Here is a 22,154-nt window from a genome sequence, read left to right as displayed (position 1 = left end):
TGTCGTGTTCTTATTTATACATTTGAATTCGAGGATCTGGTGAAGAGAATGATTTGAAAATCTTTCCAGCATATAGCTGTGTTTGGGGTTTAGAAATTTTGAAATATTAGAATTTTTTCGATTTAAAGTTTTGGACATTAGAGTTCTGGAATGTTTGAACTTTTAAACTTAGGAAACTCTCAGCAGAAGACTTCTAGATTTTTTAATTTTCTTAGGGTTGTGTTCAATCTTTAGAATTTTCAAATTTGGGAATATTAGAACATTGGGACCTTGAAAGTTTTGAACTTTGAATCTCAGAGTTTTCAGAATTACGAATTCTTTCTGGGGTCAAAAAATTTGTTGAATTTCAAATCATTGATAATTAACATAGTTGATGAAGTCCATAAAGTACGTGTAGTGGAAGTTGAACGTGTTAATCGTCGGGTACCGGACGGAAGAACGCGAGATCGTTGATTCGAAAGCGGAGAGCTTAACGGAAAGGTCGAGGGTCCGTAGTATAAGCGAGACCGTCGGGCCGCATAATGAGCGGATAAGCCGTCTAATGTAGTCGTGGTAGAACATGGAAGGACCTAAGATAGCCGAAGCTTCCTTGTTCCCCGGTCTTCTGCCTCTTCTGTTTCCGACGCTTCCTTCCTCCATTGTCTTCCACCTCCGGCGGATGGTGCTACATCAAGATGAAATCAGACTCGTTTGACGAAAGTTCGGTTACCTACAAACGGATTAAGCTCGCGTTCTAAACCATTCTCTTCTGATAATGTTACCTTTCTTATGTTTATGTAGTAATTTCTTATCGTAGTCTTTCATCGTAAGCGGTTCTAGTAAGTTCAAATTGGTCTAGATAATATACTATCGTTATATCACTATTACTGTATTATCAATGTTCTATCCATGTACTATCACTATACTACTACTTGTCATTAGATCAAAAGGTAGTTAATTAACGAACAAATTTAAATTTAATATTAAAATATACATTTTTCGCTATTTGCCATCGCATACAAATTCTGACCATATTCGGTGTCAATTTTAATCACCTTAAACGTTCAGTACCATATATCGAAATAAGCATTCAAAAATATTATCAAAGCTTGCTGGCAAAATTTGTAGCTTCGTTTTCAATCAACGAATATCCAAAGGGTTCATTAGTCCATGTATTAACCGATAAATCGACGAAATACGTAGGAACAGTAGAACGTAAACACAGTACGCGGCGAAATAAAGCTGATTAGCCGAATGAACTCTCGTAGCTTTCGTGTAACACAATATTTCATCGTTTCGGTGCGAAAGCGGATTGGCGGCTGATTTGAGCTGACGCGATTAACGAACGCATATGCATTGTGAGTCACGATCGTGTTAACGGTGAATTACCTTAATCCCAGAAAAGCTGTTTCCAACGAGTCTAACGTACACACGTCGAGAACGAGGAACGTATGTTCAACTGAACAAACACGTTGCTCGTTAGCGAGAGAGCTCATTAAGACTTTCGTATTCCTGTGGTCACGTTTTTTTTTATTTCGCTTAGGGTTGTAGTCAGCAGAATGCTTTCTAACATTTACCATACACGCAAATGACGTTTATTGTACGCGAAGGATCAAGTCGGATGACTGTTTACATGATTTAAAAGTTTATCGCAGCAAATAGCTTGAACGTTCACATCGAAATGATCAGAGTTTTTCTTTGAAATACGTGACAGATTTTAAATTATTCAATTTATCTCGAAATTCATAAATTTTGCAATTTATAAAATTTATAAACTTTAAAAGTTTTTAGTTTTGCGGTTTAAAAACTTGGTCAGTAAATTTGAAGTTTTCAATTCCATAACTTTGAAAAATTTTGTCCTCAGAAATATTTTTGCCGTCGTCAGACGGTAACTTAAAACTCTTCAATTAACAATGTTGTTGAATTCTTTGGAAGTTACTATTTTTTGTTGCCACCATTACTCTGCATGCCACCATAGATCATAAAATACTGATTTCAAATTGTATTGAACCGAATGGTCACCTTTCGAGTGCCATATATCGAGACTGCAGCGCATTATATCAGACATTGGATCGCATTCAAAGTACATTTAGAGTCGATGCCGCGTAAACTGTCGTTTGCAGACCATTTCGTGGTATTCGTCGAAAATCAGGCTGTTCGTGTGTTGCGATACGTCATGGTTGGAGTTGCGATAAAAATTTTCGAGTGGCCGATGGACAGGAACGAGGTGAAATATATCCAATGTTGTACCGTTGACACAGGGATCGCGTTGTATGACGCTGTGCTAATTGCAGCTCGGTGGTGTAGAGACAGCTTTTTATGCCGCGACTGGTAATGACATCCGCCCTGCACAGCTGACCCTCTATTATTTCTCGACGGTGAGCCTCTTCTATCGAACGAGATCTCGTTGCCAATGGTACCCGTGTACATTTATTCCGCTCCGAATTTCAAATTTCGCTATATCAAAGCTTGATTCAACCTCTTTGCTCGTAAACGTCGCACTTGGAGCCACTTGACTCGAACAATGAATCTCGAGACGGAAACCATTCCTCGGTGTACGAACAAGTATGAGGTTCTTTGTGCTGATCGATTGTGATTCACCAGCTTTTGCGTAAATTCAACTGTTGGAGTGTACTTTGGTGTTGGGGACAAGGGTAAGATGGTTGTTAATTGTATTGCTCGGCGATTGAATTTTATTGCAAGGAAATTTAAAGGAATTTTGGTGAAACGCGGTGTTCCTCTGTATTAGCAGGGAATTTAATTCTTCGGAGCGAGGTCCACCAAGGTTCTCAGGATGAGAGTTTAAGGAATTAATGACGATGTACTTATATTCTCGTCAATGGGGTAGAAGGTGAGATATTTTGAGTTGATAGAACAGATTGAGTTTAGTTTGGAAGAGTAAATTTTGATAGAGTTTAAGGTCGTTACTTTTTAATTTGAGAATTGAGGGTCTGGGAATTTGGGGATTTTGAAATTTGGCAGTTTGAGAGGTTGGGAGTTTGGGAGTTTGGAAATTTAGGAATTTGGGAATTTGGGAATTTGGGAATTTGGAAGGTTAGGAATTTGGAAACTTGGAAATTTCGGAATTTGGGAGTTTGGAAATTTCGGAATTTGGGTATTTGGGAATTTGGGTATTTGGGAATTTGGGAATTTGGAAATTTGGGAATTTGGGAATTTGGGAATTTGGAAGGTTAGGAATTTGGAAACTTGGGAATTTCGGAATTTGGGTATTTGGGAACTTGGGAATTTGGCAATTTGGGAATTTGGAAGGTTAGGAATTTGGAAACTTGGGAATTTCGGAATTTGGGAATTTGGGAGTTTGGGAGTTTGGGAGTTTGGAAATTTAAGAATTTGGGAATTTGGGAATTTGGGAATTTGGGAATTTGGGAATTTGGAAATTTGGGAAATTGGGAAATTGGGAAATTGGGGAATTTAGGAATTTAGGAGTTTGGGAGTTTGGAAATTTAGGAATTTGGGAACTTGGGAACTTGGAAATTTGAGAATTTGGGAATTTAGAAATTGGGGAATTCGCTAATTTGGGAGTTTGGAAATTTGGAAATTTGAGAGTTTGGGTATTTGGTAATTTGGGAATGAGCAATTTTGTAAATTTTTTAATTTAGAAATTTTCAAATTTGAAAATTCCTGATTCACAATTCGGAAATGTAATATCAAGAAAATCTCAGAATTTGACAATGTGAAACTTAGAAATTTGGGTATACGTCCATTCTAAATCTAAAAACTATGAAATTTATGCTCTTGAATAATTGAAGATTACGTACTATGCAAATTTGCAAATTTATCAACTTGATACCTATGTATAAACCGTGGTAATATAGCTCGTACTACTCCAAGACGTAGTAATATAATAAGTTTCCTCCAATATCGTAAAATTACTGATATCATTTCCGTTAAGCAATACAAATTGAAACATAGAACACAGACGATTGAAAATGTAGCGAAGATCGTCAACTAAATTATTGTTTTCAATCTGGATGTAATGCACATGGTACAAGTATTGATGTTCTCCGAAGAAGTGAAAAACGAAGAGGGTTGTCAGGGATTTACGTCGAAAATAAGACGAAGGGACACTTCTTCGGGATCTAATAAGAGCCAGCTTAGCCATGAAATTTTATTGTACCACGAGAAAGCTTCCCAGTGCTGATGGGGTGGTTTCGTCGTGCCATACGTTACTGCTACGCATGAATGCTCGTTGGACACACGTGTGGGTGTAATACACAACATTGGGGATACATACACTAACGTTCAAAAGTATCTACCCATCTATTCTTTTTTTCTATCTATGGTATTTGTGTTTTATATCTTTTTTTTATGGAGTTTGTGTCTTCTCAATTCTAAACAAATACGAATTTTATTGTTCGAGTTGTTTCGAGAAAGTTAATGAAATTTCTTTGGTGTAATTTTGTAAATTCGAGGAAATATTAAAACTAGCCTGTTTTGAACGGTGTTCGTTTTAAATTATATTATTATATTGATAGTTTTGTAGGGTGATATTAATTTTGAGATGCTCAATAAATTTGGAATTGATCTTATGGAAAATTGCATAGGTTGTTATTATTGTAAGAGTTATAGTAGTGTAACAATAATAATACGATAAGAGGAATAAAAATTGGGGAAATTGGATATTTAAAAATTTAAATGTGAGGATTTGAGTTTTTGGGGATTTAAAAATTTAGAAACATAGAAATTTTCAAATATTAAGATTTAGAAGTTTGAGTATTTGGAAAAATTGGAACTTAGGATTTTGTCGACGTATTTAGGAATTCTTTAATTTAAAAATTTTGTAACATTTGATTTTGGGAGTTTGAACATTTGGAAATTTCTAAACTTGTGAATTTGAGCATTTGAGAGTTTGTGAATTTTGGAACTTGGAAAATTTACATATTTGTGTCTTCCGTAATTTGGGATTTTATACACCTGTGAATTTATAAACTTCTAAATTTATAAACACAGATAAACTATACAGTAACTACCAAGTAAATAATGCCACAAACTCTGTGCGTCACACACCCTTAATTAACTATTCTTTCTCGCCATACATATTACTAACATCAATAATCATAAACATTACCCACAAAAAAATACCATTATTTCATAATTACTTCAACCGCTACCTGCAGAAGTATAAATAAATTTTTCAGTGATTAATTCTGCAAGCCAACGTTATTACAACGAATTAACGAACATTATTTATTCAATATTTTCAGAATATCGTATGCATAATGGTAAGCAAATACTTTTGAGCGATATTGTATGTAGCGGAGAGCGAATGACGAGGGGTGGATGGATGAGCAAAATAATGGTTTTTTGGCAGGGGTACGTTGGACGCTGAAATATGTAACTTGGTTGTGGCCACGCATTACCTGGAATGAGATTTCACATTAACGGCTAATTGGAAATTATTATTTAAATTCTCGTCTCGAATATCAATTTTGGTATATTAACGTAAGATACATTATGCAAATTGTCTGTTTACAAGCAATTTTGTTAAACATATTCTCCACGCGGTTTTATTTCCGCATACAGTATTTTATCCCGTTCCGTTCTCAAAGGAACGATGATTCAACCGAACGTAGAAATACAATTTCTTGGCTAGAACGAGATGAAGCGTATAGATTCTTCCGACAACCGATTGGGATACGTAGTTCTTTGCATTCTTCTTATATCCTCTCCCATTTCCTTCCTCACAAGTATATTCGTTTCCGTTCTCAAACAGAAAACATTTTCCTGTATACATTTTCGAGATTTCTTGTGTAGACGATAAACAATCGTATCAACTTTTCATCTTACGCTTTTCTATTTCATTATACAATTCCAAATATAAAGATATGGTACAAAATTTAAAGTACAAGGTTTATAAATGTTATTTATAATGATAGCTGTAGAGTTTAATCCACCATAAAAAATAATCGAATAGAAAAACGAGTAAATGCAATACACCATAAATGACATAAAGCCACGTGATGAAATTAGCTGAATGCGATATCTGGTCCTCTTCTGGATCTTCCATTGTCTTGGGCCAAAACATGCAAGAATCCCTGAAATTTTAACATTAAATTAATTATTATATTTAATTTAATAATACCCTAGTTATATTATAGTCATCGTATTTTCTTATTATTTTCCTATTATTTGTAACAGTTTAAATTGCTTTTCAAAGTTGAAAACAGTGTGCAAATGTCGGAGATGTACATTCAGAATACATGATAATTAGCTTTTGCCCGCGGCTTTGATCCCAAAAAATTAATTAATTATTTACATATAAATTATTTATTAATAAATTAATTAAGACCAAGTATGAAGTCAATCCGACCACGAACAAAATATGTCCCATACAAATGTTGCAACCCCTTTTCATCCCTTGATGGGTTTAATTTTTTAAAATGCTGAAATAGGTGTCTACTTAATAGTATCAATAAACGTTAAGACCAAGTTCTATGCAAATCTGATCACAAATAAAATATTTCTCATATCAAAGTTGTAACCCCTTTTTATCCCCTTAGGTGTCCAATTTTGAAATATCCTTTCTTATTCCCTGTACACATCACAAAGGAAAGTTCTGTGCAAAATTGAACTTTTAGGTCCAAGGTTTTAACCTGGACGTCAGGACTTTAATTTTATAAAGATAAAAATATTATCTAATATGTGTTTTGAACTCATCTTGATACTCCCTTCAAAATGGTAAAAAACTATAAGTTCCTATTTGCAAAACGCGAGGCAACCTCGAATTCACCAGGAAGACGTTTAAAATTTTTTTTTACTGGCATTTTAGGTTTGTGTTTATAATCCTAAAAACTTTTTTTTATCAGAAATCTTGAAGGGGGTGAAAAGTGTTAGAGGTAATATCCTATGTAGTTTGATGTGCTTATTTCAGTTCCTCACCTGTACAGCTTGCTTGGCGTATTTAATTGCGCCAACGTGGCAAATAGTTTCGATCATGCGACCTCTGAGACCATTAAGCGGAGATTTGACGATTGTTCGGCGCGTCATTACAGTTTTATTCGGATCGAAATAGCTGGGTATGTACTCGGTCGTTTCCGAGGCGATCACAAGCTTCTTGTGCTCTAGGTTCCTCGTTAACGAGATCAAACGTTTCGCGTACAAGTCGACGATGGCCTCCTCGAGTATCAGCACCTGTTTTAATTCGATTTCAATCGAACTAGTTGGTCTTTCGAGAACAGTACAGAGAATACCTGAGGTTTCTTCACCAGCTTCTCGACCCACTTGGGTAACGAACTGCCAGCGATCTTGGAGAAGATTCTGCGGCTTAAAAACTTGCCATCTTTGATTTCTCGGTATACCGTGTCCTCCGACAGAACGTGCGAAGAGTATGGATTTGGGTAGCGTTTGAAAAACGATTTGCAAACGGACAGCCAGCAGTATGGAAGGATTGTTACCTCTGCGCTCTCCTTCATTTACTGGAACTTTAAACTTTTCTCGTTTATTCGTTTGCTTAATGCTTTTGGTGTTTGTGATAATCCATTTTTCTTATGTCGGGAATCATGTGATATTGGTAGGTTTCTGTTTTTTGTAAATTACTAAATTTTCAAATTATCATATTTTCAAACTCCTAAATATTTAAGTTTCTATTTTTTCAAAGTCTAACATTACAATATTCCAAAATTTGCACAATATTAAATTTACAAACTTTTATTATGTAGCTGAATTTACTAATTTCTAGATTCCCTAGAAGTTCATAAGTCCGTAAATTCTTTAATTTCTAAATCCCCAAGTACCTAAATATCCAAATCTTCAAATTTTCAAATTCCCAAAGTTGCAAATTTCCAAATTTCCAAATAGCCAAATCCTCAAAATTTTCAAATTCCCAAAGTTGTAAATTTCCAAATTTCCAAATAGCCAAATCCTCAAAATTTTCAAGTCCTCAAATCTTCAAATGTCTGAATTCCCAAATCCCTAGGTCTCTAAATTCCAAAATCTACATATCTCCAAACTCCCAAATCTTGAAATTCCTAAATTCCCAAATGCCATGGTCCCCAAACCCTAAATTTCTAAATTTTCAGATCCTCAAATTCCAAAATTCTGAAATTTCGAAACCCCAGATTTCCTATATTTTTTAAACTAAAAATGGTCAAATTTGAAAATCCTAAAATTCCTAAAATTTCAAGTTTCCAAGTGTTGCACAACAATCAATTTTATTTCAGTCGAACGAATAAAATGAAATTCAATTGAATGCGTTATTTACGTACAACGCAACTGGGTTGAAATAAATCGCACGAGTTTTGTCGCTTCGCAGTTTTATTTTCCGAGGTTAGATCTTTCTTGTTCGTGGCAAGAATCTTGAAACGAGGGAACGTTCACGCGAATCTGTTCAATTACTGATGCTTACTCGTTCATTCATGCCAGCTATAAATCCCCGCTCCCGGGCTTCTCTCTTTCACCCTCTCTTATTCTAGCAATTCATTAGTGAATCGTCAGGTACTTCGTAAATAATGGAGTGGTCTCCTCATTAACGTAACATCAATGATAATAACGCTTCCATGATTTTAAATACCTTATCGTTCTGTTTGCTGTGGACAATGATAGCCGGTATTATGAACGAGTTGAGGGTTAACTTCTATTTATAACGTGGAAACTTATTATTTCATGGGGTTGGATAACCGAGACCGATTTACGGTCTTTCAATTTTCTGATTAATTTTCAGAGGTTAAAAATCGTGATCTACCTTCACGTATGTACGTACATACTGCCTGAAATATTAAAGAGATGTACCAATGTGCAGTTATTCATGACTTACTTCATACGTTTCAACATTGTTTTCAGTGGTGCGATAATTTGAATGTGATCATCCAAATCATCATTTATATTGTTCATATAATTTAGATTATACATCGTCTATGTCATGTAGATCGACATATGCAGTATCTACAATATTTACATTATTGTCTGTGTGATTTCTATCGTGGTATATTTACATCATCGTATCATTTACATCTTCTATACTACTATTTACATATTTAGATCATCCGCATCAATTAGGTTGTCATCCACATCATTTAGGCCATCGTCTACTGTGTAGACTCTACACCATTTAGATCAACATCTACAATTATCTAGATCACAGACATCACCAACACAGGAATAATTTCGTAATTATTTGAATGCATACAGTAAAAGGTTTAGGAACATCGATAAAAGCTCGATCGTTGATTGTTCATTTCATTAATCAAATATCTTTTACTTCAGCAAAAATTTGTAAATTATTTGCTGAACCATATATTGTAACTATTACAATGTAGCCTATGTGTTACTTTGCAAATAATTAACACATTGTAAATATTTTTGTATATATCTCCAAATAAAACCAACGGTAACATGCGAGTGAAAAGTTACCAAGAATATTAACCTTGATGACACATTTAAAGGTCATGCACACATGCAATAAATAATTAAAAAATCTCTGTGCAAGACATAAATAATTACTTTATGTCTTCCTATCTCATCTCATTCCATTCTTTGAAACTCAAAGTTAGAAAAGAATGAATTATATTTCATTCCTACATTTTCGCAAACAGAAAATATACGCGAGAGCCACGTTAGTGCCGTTCTAAAAGGCAACATACGCAGAAGTGACTACAGCAGCGCAGAAGCTAAAAGGTTAAATGATTACCCCGCATGTCACAAACTCGCAAGTCCACAAACGCGTTGAAAGTCACATGCTCGGATGTAGTACCCTCAGAGGTGGAGGATGTGCGAATGATGTTCCAACGGAGATTTCCCGGCGTTAATCCGAGTAGCTCTGCGTGGTCTCGGTGCAGCTAGATAACAGGAGCGATTGCATCCGTGAGAAAGCCGTAACAATTACCGGTGGCAGAGAGAATAAGAGAGCTTGTCTCCAGTTTCGTCGTCGGTGTCTAAGCCGCGTTCATTACTGTAAAGGCGATCAAGCCGGTGGATGGGCGAGAGGGCGGGAAAGGGCAGCTGATGGGCAGGCGGGAGTTAAGGGGGCGGTTTAAGCGAGTGTAGCCACGGTGGTCAGGCTTGTAATCTGACGGTGGTGGGTCGTTCGGTTGGTCAGGGTAAAACGGTCCATTAAGACCGGCTAGCAGTTAGTGGGTATGCTATAGGAAGCAGCCAGCTTACTAATGCCAGCCCTCGGGCATCCCCGTAAGGCCGTTACCGAGGTCAGCGAAAGGGTGGGTGGTTTCACCTTCGCGGAACTTGGATTTTGTTACGTACAGTCCCTCCTCCCTTCGTTTGTGTAAACAGACCAATGTACCGTGCCTGCCTTCAGCTGTTTGTGATCGATTGTAACGGACCCTGTATTTGTTTTGTGGATATCGTGTAACTGGAAGGTGCACGCTCTGTTTCCCCTGGGCGTGCCGGTGAAATGTTGTAATCGCTGCTGGGTTAAATGTAATATTCTAAATATATAACTACCTGTTTACTGACGTTCACATATTTTCAATTTTCATTCGAGAGAATGCTTAAACGTGTTGGTTTGTCTGCATTTTATCTCGAACGTTTATTATTGCCATGTTTAATCCACGTCGCTGACTTTCTGATACAATATTAATTTCCACGTTCTCATTCACAGTAGTACATATACTTATCTACTTATATTTATATATCTGTAATACTGTTATTTCTTATTATATACATACAAGAAGGGATTATATCATACTGCTTATTTACGGAAACATGAATCATTTATTGAAGATTGGAAGAGCAAACAAAAGAACAAACGCACGAATACTATATCCGAATCTTAATGCGAGTAACCTTGTATCAATCCGTAATGGTGGCGAATTTCGTTATCCGAAATCTACAGATTCAATGTTATAAATCAAGTCCACTTCCAGATTATGAAGCAGAAATAAATATTTCTCTGAATAATTGTTAAAAGTAAATATGTACTGTTAAAAGATTTCGAAAAAATCCTCATTATAGATTGTAGTAACGTTTAGAAATTAGATAACTCCAGAAATACTTTAGCGAGAGATTAACGTAACCCGCTGTTACACGAAATCCGTTCGCGCATTCGTAAAGTTGGCCTTCGATGTAATTTGAACACGCTGGACACGAGGAGTTGACGGTGTTATCGGTATGTAGATGCTGGAGCAAATTACCGTACGGCCACGTACCGGTTGCAGTCTCGTGTACGGATATCCGAGCCGCTCGACAAACGTGGTAGGGTAAGCAGAAGTTACTGATGCGAAGGGAAGAACCCCCTTAAACGCGCGGCCCCACCCTCCGCTTGGGGGTGGCTTTGCCTTCACGAACCAAAGTTTGATTACTGTTTTCACTGCGGGGCCACGATAGAAGTGCAATACCTACCGTTCTAACAAACCCGATACATCCTCGCGTCGTTACTTCGCCGACGTCAGGACTCGGTTGGCTCTTTGCGAACTTGCTCGTCTAGCTTGGATTGCTCGTGAAATAATTCCTGGTATGCTGCCCTTTGGTCCTTGTCATCTCGCTGTTTCCGTGTTTTGTTGGTTGTCGTGGCAGATAGTTCTGCTGGAAATCGTTCTTAGTGGAAATGTTGTTTACGTACGATTTTTTTCATGGAGGGTAAATATTTCTAGTGCTACTACTCTAAGGTTATAGCTGCATACAAGACTATTATAAGGTAATTCATGGGTACTCTATATGAGGTAATTTTATTTTATTTTTGTTTAATCGAAAATTGTGTTAGTTTAAAATGTAACATTATTTCTTTCATTAACTTTGAATCAAACAAGTTATTTAATTTATTAAAGATTTTTTAAACTGTAAAATTTATTAGGAGCCTTGGAAATCTGTTCACCACCATTTCACCTTTTATTTGTTAACTTTTCTATTTTATTTTTAATTTCGAATGTGTGCACTATACTCTGGTACGTTTGATCTTAAATCTTATAATAGATAATTAATCTACAAGCAGTTCCATTGTCCCCATAACCGACATTTCAGAAATCATCTATCAAATCTAGAAATTCACATTTCTCATTTCGTGACTCGTTTCATTGTTCAGTCCTACCGTAACCATTGTCCAAAATTTATCAATGTTTCCCATAACGTCGTTTCATTTAGTATCCAAATCGAGGACCTAATTAATTCGTGACGCTCATGTCCGCCGAGGGAAGTTTCCTTAGCAAGTTTCTGGGGTAGAAAAGGATATTTCCCGAAGAGCAACAGCAACATCGGGTTAGAGGGAAAGTTTGATTTGACTTGCACGCGACCGCTTTTGCACGAGAGTGCGGTTCACCGGTTGCACCATAGGACTATGTTCCGTCATTGAACGTGTAGGATTGGGTCGATGGAATTAGAATTCTTGTCTGTGGTCGAGATCAAGCTTCGCTTCGCCTTAGGAGTATGTAATTGTCGTGCACCGTTGTTGCAAACTGCATGTCTGTAATTTCGGGTTCGTCGGATTTCTCCAATTGCGATGCGATTCATTCCCATTTCCGGCAGAAAACTTTTCATTCTTGTCTGCATGAGATTGCAACCTTGTTACGTACACTTGGGGGCAACGTATTTTATTCAAGGAAGAATATGTAAACTTCAAAATTTTTATGTTCGAATATTTTCAAATTTTGGTATTCAACTCTTTTCGTATTGATAAATTCTTAAATCATTAAGTTTATCAAATTCATTAATTCTCAATTCATCTACATTTCGGAATTCGTAAATCTCTAAATTCACAAATTCATATATTCTTAGATTTTTAAATTTCTAAATCTCCAAATCTCTAAATTCTCAAATTCTCACCTTGCTATTTCAAACTGCTAAATATCGAAATACCCACTTCACCGTATCCGCGCATAACTCTTCACAAAAAATGAACTTGTACTTCGTAGGGTGCAGAGTCCTTTACTGTCTATATCAATATTCATAGTCTTCCTACACGAATATAATTTCTTCATTCCCACTTTCCATTTTCTTTTGATTTATGGCAGGGTTAATTCGTTGCACTAAATCCCCTGCAGAGGCTTGTATTTGCCGTTCGCACATCTCGAAACTTGTAATTTTTCGATGACGATTTCGCGTGGGATTTCGCGAGCCACCCCTGCAGAAGTTGGCGCGATTGTGCCCGCGCAGAGGGCAAGAGAGGACGGGCACGAGGGAATAATACGCGAACGTTCAGAATCCGGAGTTTCGCACGAAGGGAACAATGGACAAGATTAATGGCAAATGGCGTGAGCGTAGAGCCGGTACCGTGAATCCCTAACACAAGCATAACGCGAGGTCGGTCTTGCATAATCTGTCTTGCGGTGTTGCTGTAAGCATCGCAAGGCCGGATTATTGGAACATTTATAGAGAGAATTTCGTATCATTCCACGGTCTTCGAAATCCCTACTGGCCTCCGTAAATCGAATACGTGTTCATAGTTTTGAACAGAAAAATCTTCGAACAGTTTCAGCAACGTAACTGATATTACAGGGTATGTTCATCCTGCAAAATGGCGTTGCACATGGCAAGATATAAGAAAATTTTATACAAATTTAATGTAGTAAATGATTTATTTTGAAGGTATTTTCTTTACTCAAAATAGCTGTACATGTTATTTCACAAATTATTTATTATACTTAATTTATTATACGAAAGGAGTTTAATAAGTATATAAAGAAAAGAACGATAAACTTTTACCGTGAAAATGAATACAAAATGTTACAGGAACATTATATGTATGTTATACATATCTGCATAATATGCGAAGCATAGGAAGTAGGTGTTAAGCAGTTTATGAATTATTACTCCTACGTTAAGTGATGTCTGAGATATTTAACCCCTTGCACTATTTTGCCGAGTCTCATATACTCGTACTACAGCTGTGATCAATTTTACTCGAATTTTTAATACGATTTGGAGTTATATGACACAATTATGTCGTTACATAAAATTAAACAAAAGAGGGTAAACTTCTTTGCATTGTACAGTGGTGAAATTACAAGTAAACTTAGGCAAAATTTTCATTTGCGAAGACCAATTTCTCAATCTTAAATAAGAAAAGGAGGGTTCAATGCATGGTGGTCCGATTGTAATTTGCATAGTAAACGATTGCATACTACCAAATTAACATAACATTTCAACTTTCTTTGTCTGTTTTAGTATTGTAATTGTGATTAGATAGTTCTGATCGATGCATCTGACAAATAAATCGTAAGGTTATACGTTCACCGCCACAGTGGAAAGTTATGTTTATGGTCAGACACCCTATAATACAGATTATTAACAAGGGACATTACCCAATCGACATACGCCGATTTTGATGCGCTTTGAGTATGATATAGAACGCAACAAAATATTTCACACGTATATTTTTTTATCGACCATCGTTCGCATTGAAGGGGTGAAAATAGCCCTCAAAGTTAAGGGCTGAAATCATACTTTTGGGAATATCTCCGGAATTGAAGGACATAATTGGAAGCTTTTTTTTAAATTGTTGGTCTTTAAATAGGAAATTTTTGTGCGTTAAAAAATTTTAATAAACTTTATTTGTTTAAATAATATTTTTCTGCGTTCTATATCATACTCAAAGCGCATCAAAATCGACGTGTGTCGATTGGGTAATGTCCTTTGTTAGAAGGGTACTCGATTTTTAAATTTCATATATTAACTTGTAGTGTATATAATTTTCTCAATGAGTCCTCGGAAGCTCCTTTCATTTTACTTTTCCTAAATAATTAATTTAATTATATTTGCCGGTCGAAAGTGGTATTTGCACATATGACTACACGATCAATTTGTTAATACATACGCGAATAAAGACTACGATATTGATAGGATTACGATAATAATTCAAATTGGGTAGTTTCCCTTACATTAAGAATTTTTGATATCCGATATCACAGAGATACGCGGAATGATTTATGAACTTTGGTGATATGATCACGCTTTTAAAGCGTCACCGATATAAAAGAGCGATTTAATTAAGCGTACAACGGCGCAGATTGTTGGAGCTGGATCGAACCGTTAATTAATTTAGGAATGCTTTTCACACAGGACACAAACAAATTCATTGGGTTATAGAATTTATCTCGAACGCAGAAAGGAATTGGGGATAATAAAGGAATTCTTTTTATTAATTATTGTCTGTAAAACACGTGGGAGAGACACTGAATTACCGTGTGTTCCTCGTACGTGTAATAATCTATGGAGCAATTTAATATTGGAGCTACTTAGCGATCATGTTCCTTTTCGGATTATTATTCACATTTCGTGATTCTTTGGTATTTATCTTTCGATGTGAAACACCACTGGGGTGTATATGTACACACGCGATTTATAATTATTTAATTCGACGAAGATTGTTGTGGTATTATTTTGATTATTGAAATCTAGACTCGGAGAATTGTATACTTTATTGTTCAAAATTTATATTTTCTAAACGATTAATAACAAAAGTAGAAGATTATGATTGAATTTTATTTTTTTATGATTGAAATGTATAGAATATTAAGTTATAGATTAATTAAAACAATAATTTATAAAATACAGTTAGGTTTCATATTACGTTAAATAAAATAAAATTTCGAGTCGATTTCGTTAAACAAATGAAAATATATTAAATTATTTTGCTTATATTTGTTATAGATTTTGTAAATGTGCTCGAATGGTGCGGGCGATATGATTCTATATATTATAATTATTAAATGAAAATTATTTGAACAAAACTGTCATATCGGTATCTTTTGTATTCACAGCCTTCTCTATTTATTTTTGTCTATATCTCAAGAATAAGTTTTAACCACTAACAAATTTTATTCTAAATCAAAACGTATGAAAATTCATACGCAAAAAGCAGTTCTTTTTGCATTAAAATGTGAAACAAAAGTTACAGTAAAAGCAGAGACACATTGGAACGATGCCTGTACAGAATTCATTGCATGTCTTTTATTTTAGAACGTATTTGATCTCGTTCTGCTCTACATACGATACATCTCCACGAACGGAACAGCATTGTTCTATAAAAATTCAATAGAAGTCTATATTAAAAAATACAGAAAAAGAGGGAGAGGAAAATGAAACTGTAAAAAAGACGACATTCGCAATTCCCGATCTATATGATGTTTTATTTTAGAATTTAGAACGTATTCGATCCCGTTCTGCTTCAGGCACAATTCGAATTGAAAATGATAGCGCACTTATTAGTCAATACTTCTTCATATTCTGTCTGTGAGCCACGGGCAAATTACAAAAACCATAGCAATTTATACGTACATAAAACTGTAATATTAACCCTTTGAACTCGAGAGGTGACTCTCACTCACCATTTTATTTAATACAATAATTTGAAATAAGCATTTTTTAACCGATTCTATAATATAACACGTGTGATGCAGAAACATAGTGAAACAAATAATACTGAAAATTATTAGTAGAGAAATAATAACTTCAAAAAAAATTCATTTAACTTTTTAACTAAGTTTTAAAGATGCTGTTTGCAAACAGTCAAATTACCTTCGAGTGCAAAGGGTTAAAAGAATAGCAAATACATATTGTCAAGTTTCATTGTGGTAAATAGTACTTCATATTTTATTTAAGCAACCAGATGTAATTGATTAAGATCAATGTGTCGAAAACGTCTAGCGCAGAGATTGTATCTCTCTCTTACCCATAAATGCATGTATAGATCAAAAATTTAGAATAAAGTGGGAGCAAAGGGGAAGAAAATAGAGGAGCCGAGACGTGCCATGGTTTATTTTCGAAGGTATTTGGCGGAAGACATGGTTCGTGCACTTACGACGAGCCAGAGAATAGGATATTGAAAAATCCCCGCCTTACATTGACACGCTATCCCCGTTTTATTCGTTCGTCTCTGCCGGTTTTTCCTGTTGGTTTCGCGGCCGTTGCTAGCCGAGGATGAATGCGTGCGAGGGTGCCACGAATGGTAGCAGGTGCGCCGCGTGAATTTATCGCGACGAAGGAGCTCGACTTATGAGCGCTGGTTGTGATTTGAATCGAGCCGAAAAAGTTCCGCTTCTGGATGATCGATATTCGCTCGTGGAGATGCTATGGAAATATTCTTTGTCGAGGGGTTATTCAGGATGCTTTGCTTCCTTTATGAATACTTTCCTCATGGATCTACAACATTTAATCATATTATGCTGCATTTAATATGATATAGTCTTAGGTGTGAAATGTACTATTAAATTTGAGACATTTTCGTTTTGAAAATTCCTTATGGTAAGAGCAAATGGACTGTTATTAACAAAATTAATAATTCATTCAAATAATGAATACGATAATTAATTTAAGTAGGTGAAATTATTTCAAGTAAAGTCCCTTTGCAATAATATTTTCATTAATATACAAAGTTAACAAAAAATCAACCCTTAATTTTGTCTATTATTCCTATTCGATTAATTCTATTATTCTATTAATCTTATGTTATAAAAACAATTAGAGGTTTTTTACATTCCTACTCCCATATATAATACATTTTGATACACATAATAGTAGGGATTGAAGATTAATTTTTAAAGAGAAGAAAAGGTGTTATAAAGCGTTCGAAAATGTTTCGAATCCGAAGATTAAAGTACTCTCGTGGTACTCCAGAAGCAAAGAAATATGGGTGAAGTACTTGTTTTATGGTCATCGATAATTCCGCAAGGAATGGCTGTAGTATTTCAAAGTTCGCTGTAAAAATCTACTATCCAATGGATAAAGAGAAAAGAAAGAAATAAAAGTGACAATAGTCGACGCTAGAAACGCTTCGCCCGAAGCGTTCTAAAGTCTCTGTCCTTTCCGTTACGGCTTCTGTTTCACGGGTTAGCGATAACGCGATTTTTCTCGGATTTCCCCGGATTTCGCGCGTACGGCGGAAAAACGAAGAGAGATGCGAGACGCGGAGAAAACGAAAAGACGCAGAGGGAAAAAAGGAATAGGGGTGAGCCCGTGGAAAGGCGCCAACAACAGGGCGCACGATTTACGAGGTGTCCCTAGGGAACGCACTGATTTCGAATGTTTCCAACGTCTCACCTTTACTCCCTTCCTCCACTCTGACCGTGCCAATATCGAGAACGCTTCTTACGCCAAGAATATATCTTGTTAGCAGCAAGACGTTCGATGCACCTAGTGTACATTTATTGCAAATGCGCTGAGTGCTTTCGCTCTTTATTAGCGGTGCATGCAGTCTCGCTATATGGCCATGCTGAGGTTGTACGGTCAGAAACGGTTTGTGCAGAGTGTCGTGTAAATGGAACAACTAAAATGCAATGCTAGGTTACTTAAATTTTAATATTAACATATATATTTTTAATTTATGAAAGGTTTAAATTTGCAAATTTGAAAACCCGAAAATTTTTTAATTATTAAATCTCCTGATTCATAATTGACTAAATCCTTGAATTTCTCAGTTTCTAGATACCTAAATTCTTAGGTTCCTAAATTTCTAGATTTCTAAACTTCTAGATTACTATATCTTTAAATTCCTATATTCTTAAAGTCCTCAATTTCGAAAACTTTTAAATACTTCCATTCTTCAATTTTTCAATTCTTCAATTCAATTAAATTTTTCAATTCAATTAAATTCTCCAATTCAATTAAATTCTTCAATTCAATTAAATTCTTCAATTCAATTAAATTTTTCAATTCAATTAAATTCTTCAATTCAGTTTAATTCTTTAATTCAATTCATCAATTCAGTTCAATTCTTTACTTCAATTCAATTCTTCAATTCAGTTCAATTCTTCACTTCAATTCAATTCTTCAATTCCTAAATTCTCAAAACTCAAAATTCGTAAATATACGAGTTAGAAAATTTGAAAACATCGGTATTGAAAGATGAATAAATTAAAAATCGCCTAAATGCGTTGCCTGAAATTGCTCTCAGCAAAATTGCGTATGCTTTGGACATTATGCTGATTATTTTCTGCATCTCTATTAAGAAAGAAAGTTTCTGTAAAACGGAGAGTCCAGAGTGTTTCCGTGTCGCGTATTATAATACTTGTTTCCCATTTTCATTCGTGGTGCTTTTGCTTTTTTCATCAGCTTGTCGTGCAGTTGATTTTTCGAAGAGAAGCGTCCCGCAATATTTAGAAAAGCGCGCCGAATAAAAAGTGCATCGTCCCCGTTGTGTGCGTCTTTTCTCGCAACACGTTGAACGAAACACGGATCATAGACGCTCGGTGTATTGGTGCGTGCTTCTGCGAGTGTGCGTGTAAGTGTGCGCAGTAATTTCGGTAGCTGTGGTGCGTCTGCTCTCTTTTACAAATATTGATCGTGAAAAAATAGTCCGTGTCTCCAATATGAAGACAGCTTGAACAGAACCGCGGAATCGAGTTTCTCATCGAGAATCGAGTAATCTAGGTCGCTTCGTGTATCGTTGCTTCTACTGCATTGGTTATTGTTCGATACAAATTCAAGCTATTTCTCGACGCGGTTGCTACAAAAAAGAAAGGGAAAAAGCGCATACAATGGTGCGGTTATTAAAAGGATGTTCGATATCTGTTGCCTTTGAATAGAAAATTATATATCACTACTGGTTTAATTGCAAACGTGTATAGTCTCGATAATGGATTAAAATTTTATTGGTTTTAGATTATAGATTTAATGAAACCGAGTATTCTTAGGACTCCTAACATTTTCAAGTTGTAGCATTTTGGAACTTTGGAGTGTTTGATTTATCTAGAGTTACTGAGATTTCAAGATTACTTTGCTATTATTGGATCTATTAGAATCGTGAAACATTATGGTATGCTTATCAGAGCTTGGAGCGATTTCAAGCTGGACTCTCCTAAATAGGGATTATTGGATCTTAGAATTATTCCGAGTCGAGTTTATTTCGACTGGAGACTATTAGGACTTGCGAATATTCCGAGCGATAAGCATGCTAACATTATGCAATTAGTGGGACTTGAGACTATTCCGACTTGGGAATATTCCAAGTTAGCACTTTTCTGATCTGAAACTATTTTTAGTTAGACTATTTTGAGTTGGGACTATTCAGAGTTTGGACTATCTTCAAATTGGGAATATTCCGAATTAGGACTATTCCAGGTTGGAATTATTTGGAGTTGGAACTATTTTAAACTTGGACTACTTCGAGTTTGGACTGCTTCAAGTTTGGATTCGAGTTGGGACTATTTCGAGTTTGGATTATTTAGAGTTTGGACTACTTCTCTGTCAAGTCTACGTCTCTGTCCAGACTATTTCGAGCTTTGATTATTCTAAACTGCAACTATTTCAAATTTTCAAAAATTCCAAATCAAAACTACTCTGATTTGAATTTACTCAAAGTTGAAATTCTTTCAAGTTGGATTACTCCGAGTCTTTGTGTATTTTAAGTCAAAATATTCCTTATCTGAATCTGTACCTGACTACCCTATGCTGCATTCTACTGGTGAGTGGTGTACTCGTAAAAATTTCATTTTTGCAATCGTCGAGTCTCATAGTCGAATTTATGAAATCGAATCGTCAAACGGGACCATGCATGTATATGCGATATGTGAGAGACGATTTCGTAAATTCTACTATGAGGCTCGATGATTGCAAAAATGAAATTTTTACGAGTACAGCACTCATCTGTAGATTTCACCACAGGTAGTCAGGTACTTTTGGATAGCAATAAATAACGTATGTTTAATAAAACCGAATTTTGGAAGCTACAAGTGTTGTACGAGAAGAGATCCGTGGTCGAAGTGATGTAATAAAATTGTTTCAAAAACGAAAATTATTTATTTAAGAAATACAATATGAACAGTTTAATTACGCAGAAAACATAAAACACTAAAATTCAAATGAAACGTGCGAGGTGATGTCTAATGGCAATACAAAAAGTAATTATAATTTTTATTAAATGGGGACGGATGTGCTAATGTGTGTCTCATCACTAATGGCCAGTTTGAGACAGATGCTAATGTAAACAAATACGATACCCGCAAAAAAAACGAAGCATCCACGTCTTTAATCTTTAATAACGTCTAAAATATTTAAGCAGTCTATCAGTTGAAAATGTTAATTCGAACTGCAAATGCAACGAATCCTATTTCTGTCTAGCGGAGCTGCTAGCAGCAGAAATTTGAATTGCATCGAGTCTGACATGATCGAGAGACGCGGATTATAATCCCTCGTATATGTTGCATGCATAAACGATGCTGTTGTCGGCGAAGTTAAAACGAATGAGAAATGGTAGGCGATGTCGATTCCGTTAATCGACTGCAAGCACTTCGCTCCGACTGGAATCATTTCCGCCAGAAACGTTTCGCAAATTGAGTTCTCCATGGTCCGACGAATTAATGTCTAATAGTCTGTCCCGAGGATGGAATTAATTACTTGGACTTGAAACTGCTGATATTAAATGCGCGAATTAACGTTCTGAAATAACGACTGAACGCAGTTACGTTAGTTTCACCTGTTCCACGTTAAAACGGTCCAGCACTCGATCATCTGTTCGTGTTACTTGTAATTTATGAGAGGATCGTATTTTCGGGGCTACCGTAGTTATGTATGTTAATCGAGTAATTGAATAACTAATGGGAGACAGAAATTTCCTGCGTGATGTTCACGTTAAAATATCATGGAATCAAGTTCGTTTGGCAATTAAACTTGTTAATGAAAGTACGTTTACAGTTTTGTTACGTAAACGAGTTACGTTTGGAACATTTCTGATTATAACATTTTTCATTGTACTATTTATAATTACAGCATTTTCAAATTTTACATTTACAATTATAGTTTTTGTAATTCTCGCACTTTTAATTATAATATTTGTAATTTCAGTAATCGTAACATTTGAAATTCTAGTATTTACAGTCATAATATTTGAAATTCTAATATTGGCAGTTTCAAAGTTCATAATTCTATTTGTACACGTATTTTAGACTGAAACAGAAAATCCAGTTGCAAAACTAGTTTAAATATTTAATTTAATCTTCTGTGGGTACAGTACTACAACTCATGTTTTCTATTTTTGTTTCTTTATTGATCTATCCACTCAGTTATTTTTGGTATTGTTTTGAAAGGTTAAATAAAACTGATATGCTCTACTTTAAAACAGTAAGTTTTCTATAACGAGTTTCTAAAAGCACAAAATCAATTTTGATTTACCTGATTAGTAATTGAATAGACTCAGATTTCATTAATTCTTTTCTTCTTATTCTAATCATATTTCTGTATATTATAAGTTCGTGACAATTTTTGTAAATTTGTGAATTTTATATTTGATGGATTTGGAAAATAGAAGTTTAGAAAAATTTGGAAAATACAAGTTT

At 35.3% G+C, this 22,154-nt stretch overlaps 2 protein-coding genes across 8 annotated transcripts in view; one reads left to right on the top strand and one right to left on the bottom strand.

Annotated features, from left to right (window-relative positions):
- The window catches only part of LOC100876889 (dystrophin, isoforms A/C/F/G/H), a 758,772-nt gene that overhangs the window by 36,208 nt on the left and 700,410 nt on the right, over positions 1 to 22,154 (top strand). The window lies entirely within an intron of this gene.
- On the bottom strand, positions 5,422 to 8,713 carry LOC143265197 (protein preli-like). 4 transcript variants are annotated; one of them, XM_076535891.1, is made up of 5 exons: positions 8,510 to 8,713; positions 8,205 to 8,407; positions 7,191 to 7,421; positions 6,880 to 7,131; positions 5,422 to 6,035 (listed from the first exon to the last, which is right to left on the bottom strand). In XM_076535891.1, exons 3-5 carry the CDS (start codon positions 7,410 to 7,412, stop codon positions 5,967 to 5,969), a joined length of 543 nt encoding a protein of 180 aa, XP_076392006.1. In that variant the 5' UTR covers positions 7,413 to 7,421; positions 8,205 to 8,407; positions 8,510 to 8,713; the 3' UTR covers positions 5,422 to 5,966. The 4 variants fall into 4 exon arrangements, with proteins under 4 accessions (XP_076392006.1, XP_076392008.1, XP_076392007.1 ...); XM_076535893.1 differs by having other exon boundaries at positions 8,345 to 8,407; XM_076535892.1 differs by having other exon boundaries at positions 8,205 to 8,713.

Source organism: Megachile rotundata, chromosome 9, assembly GCF_050947335.1.
Source record: "Megachile rotundata isolate GNS110a chromosome 9, iyMegRotu1, whole genome shotgun sequence".
Classification (NCBI taxonomy): Eukaryota; Metazoa; Arthropoda; class Insecta; order Hymenoptera; family Megachilidae; genus Megachile; species Megachile rotundata.
The sequence above is the reverse complement of the archived record's forward strand: the minus strand, read 5'-3'. Positions and strand labels throughout refer to the sequence as shown.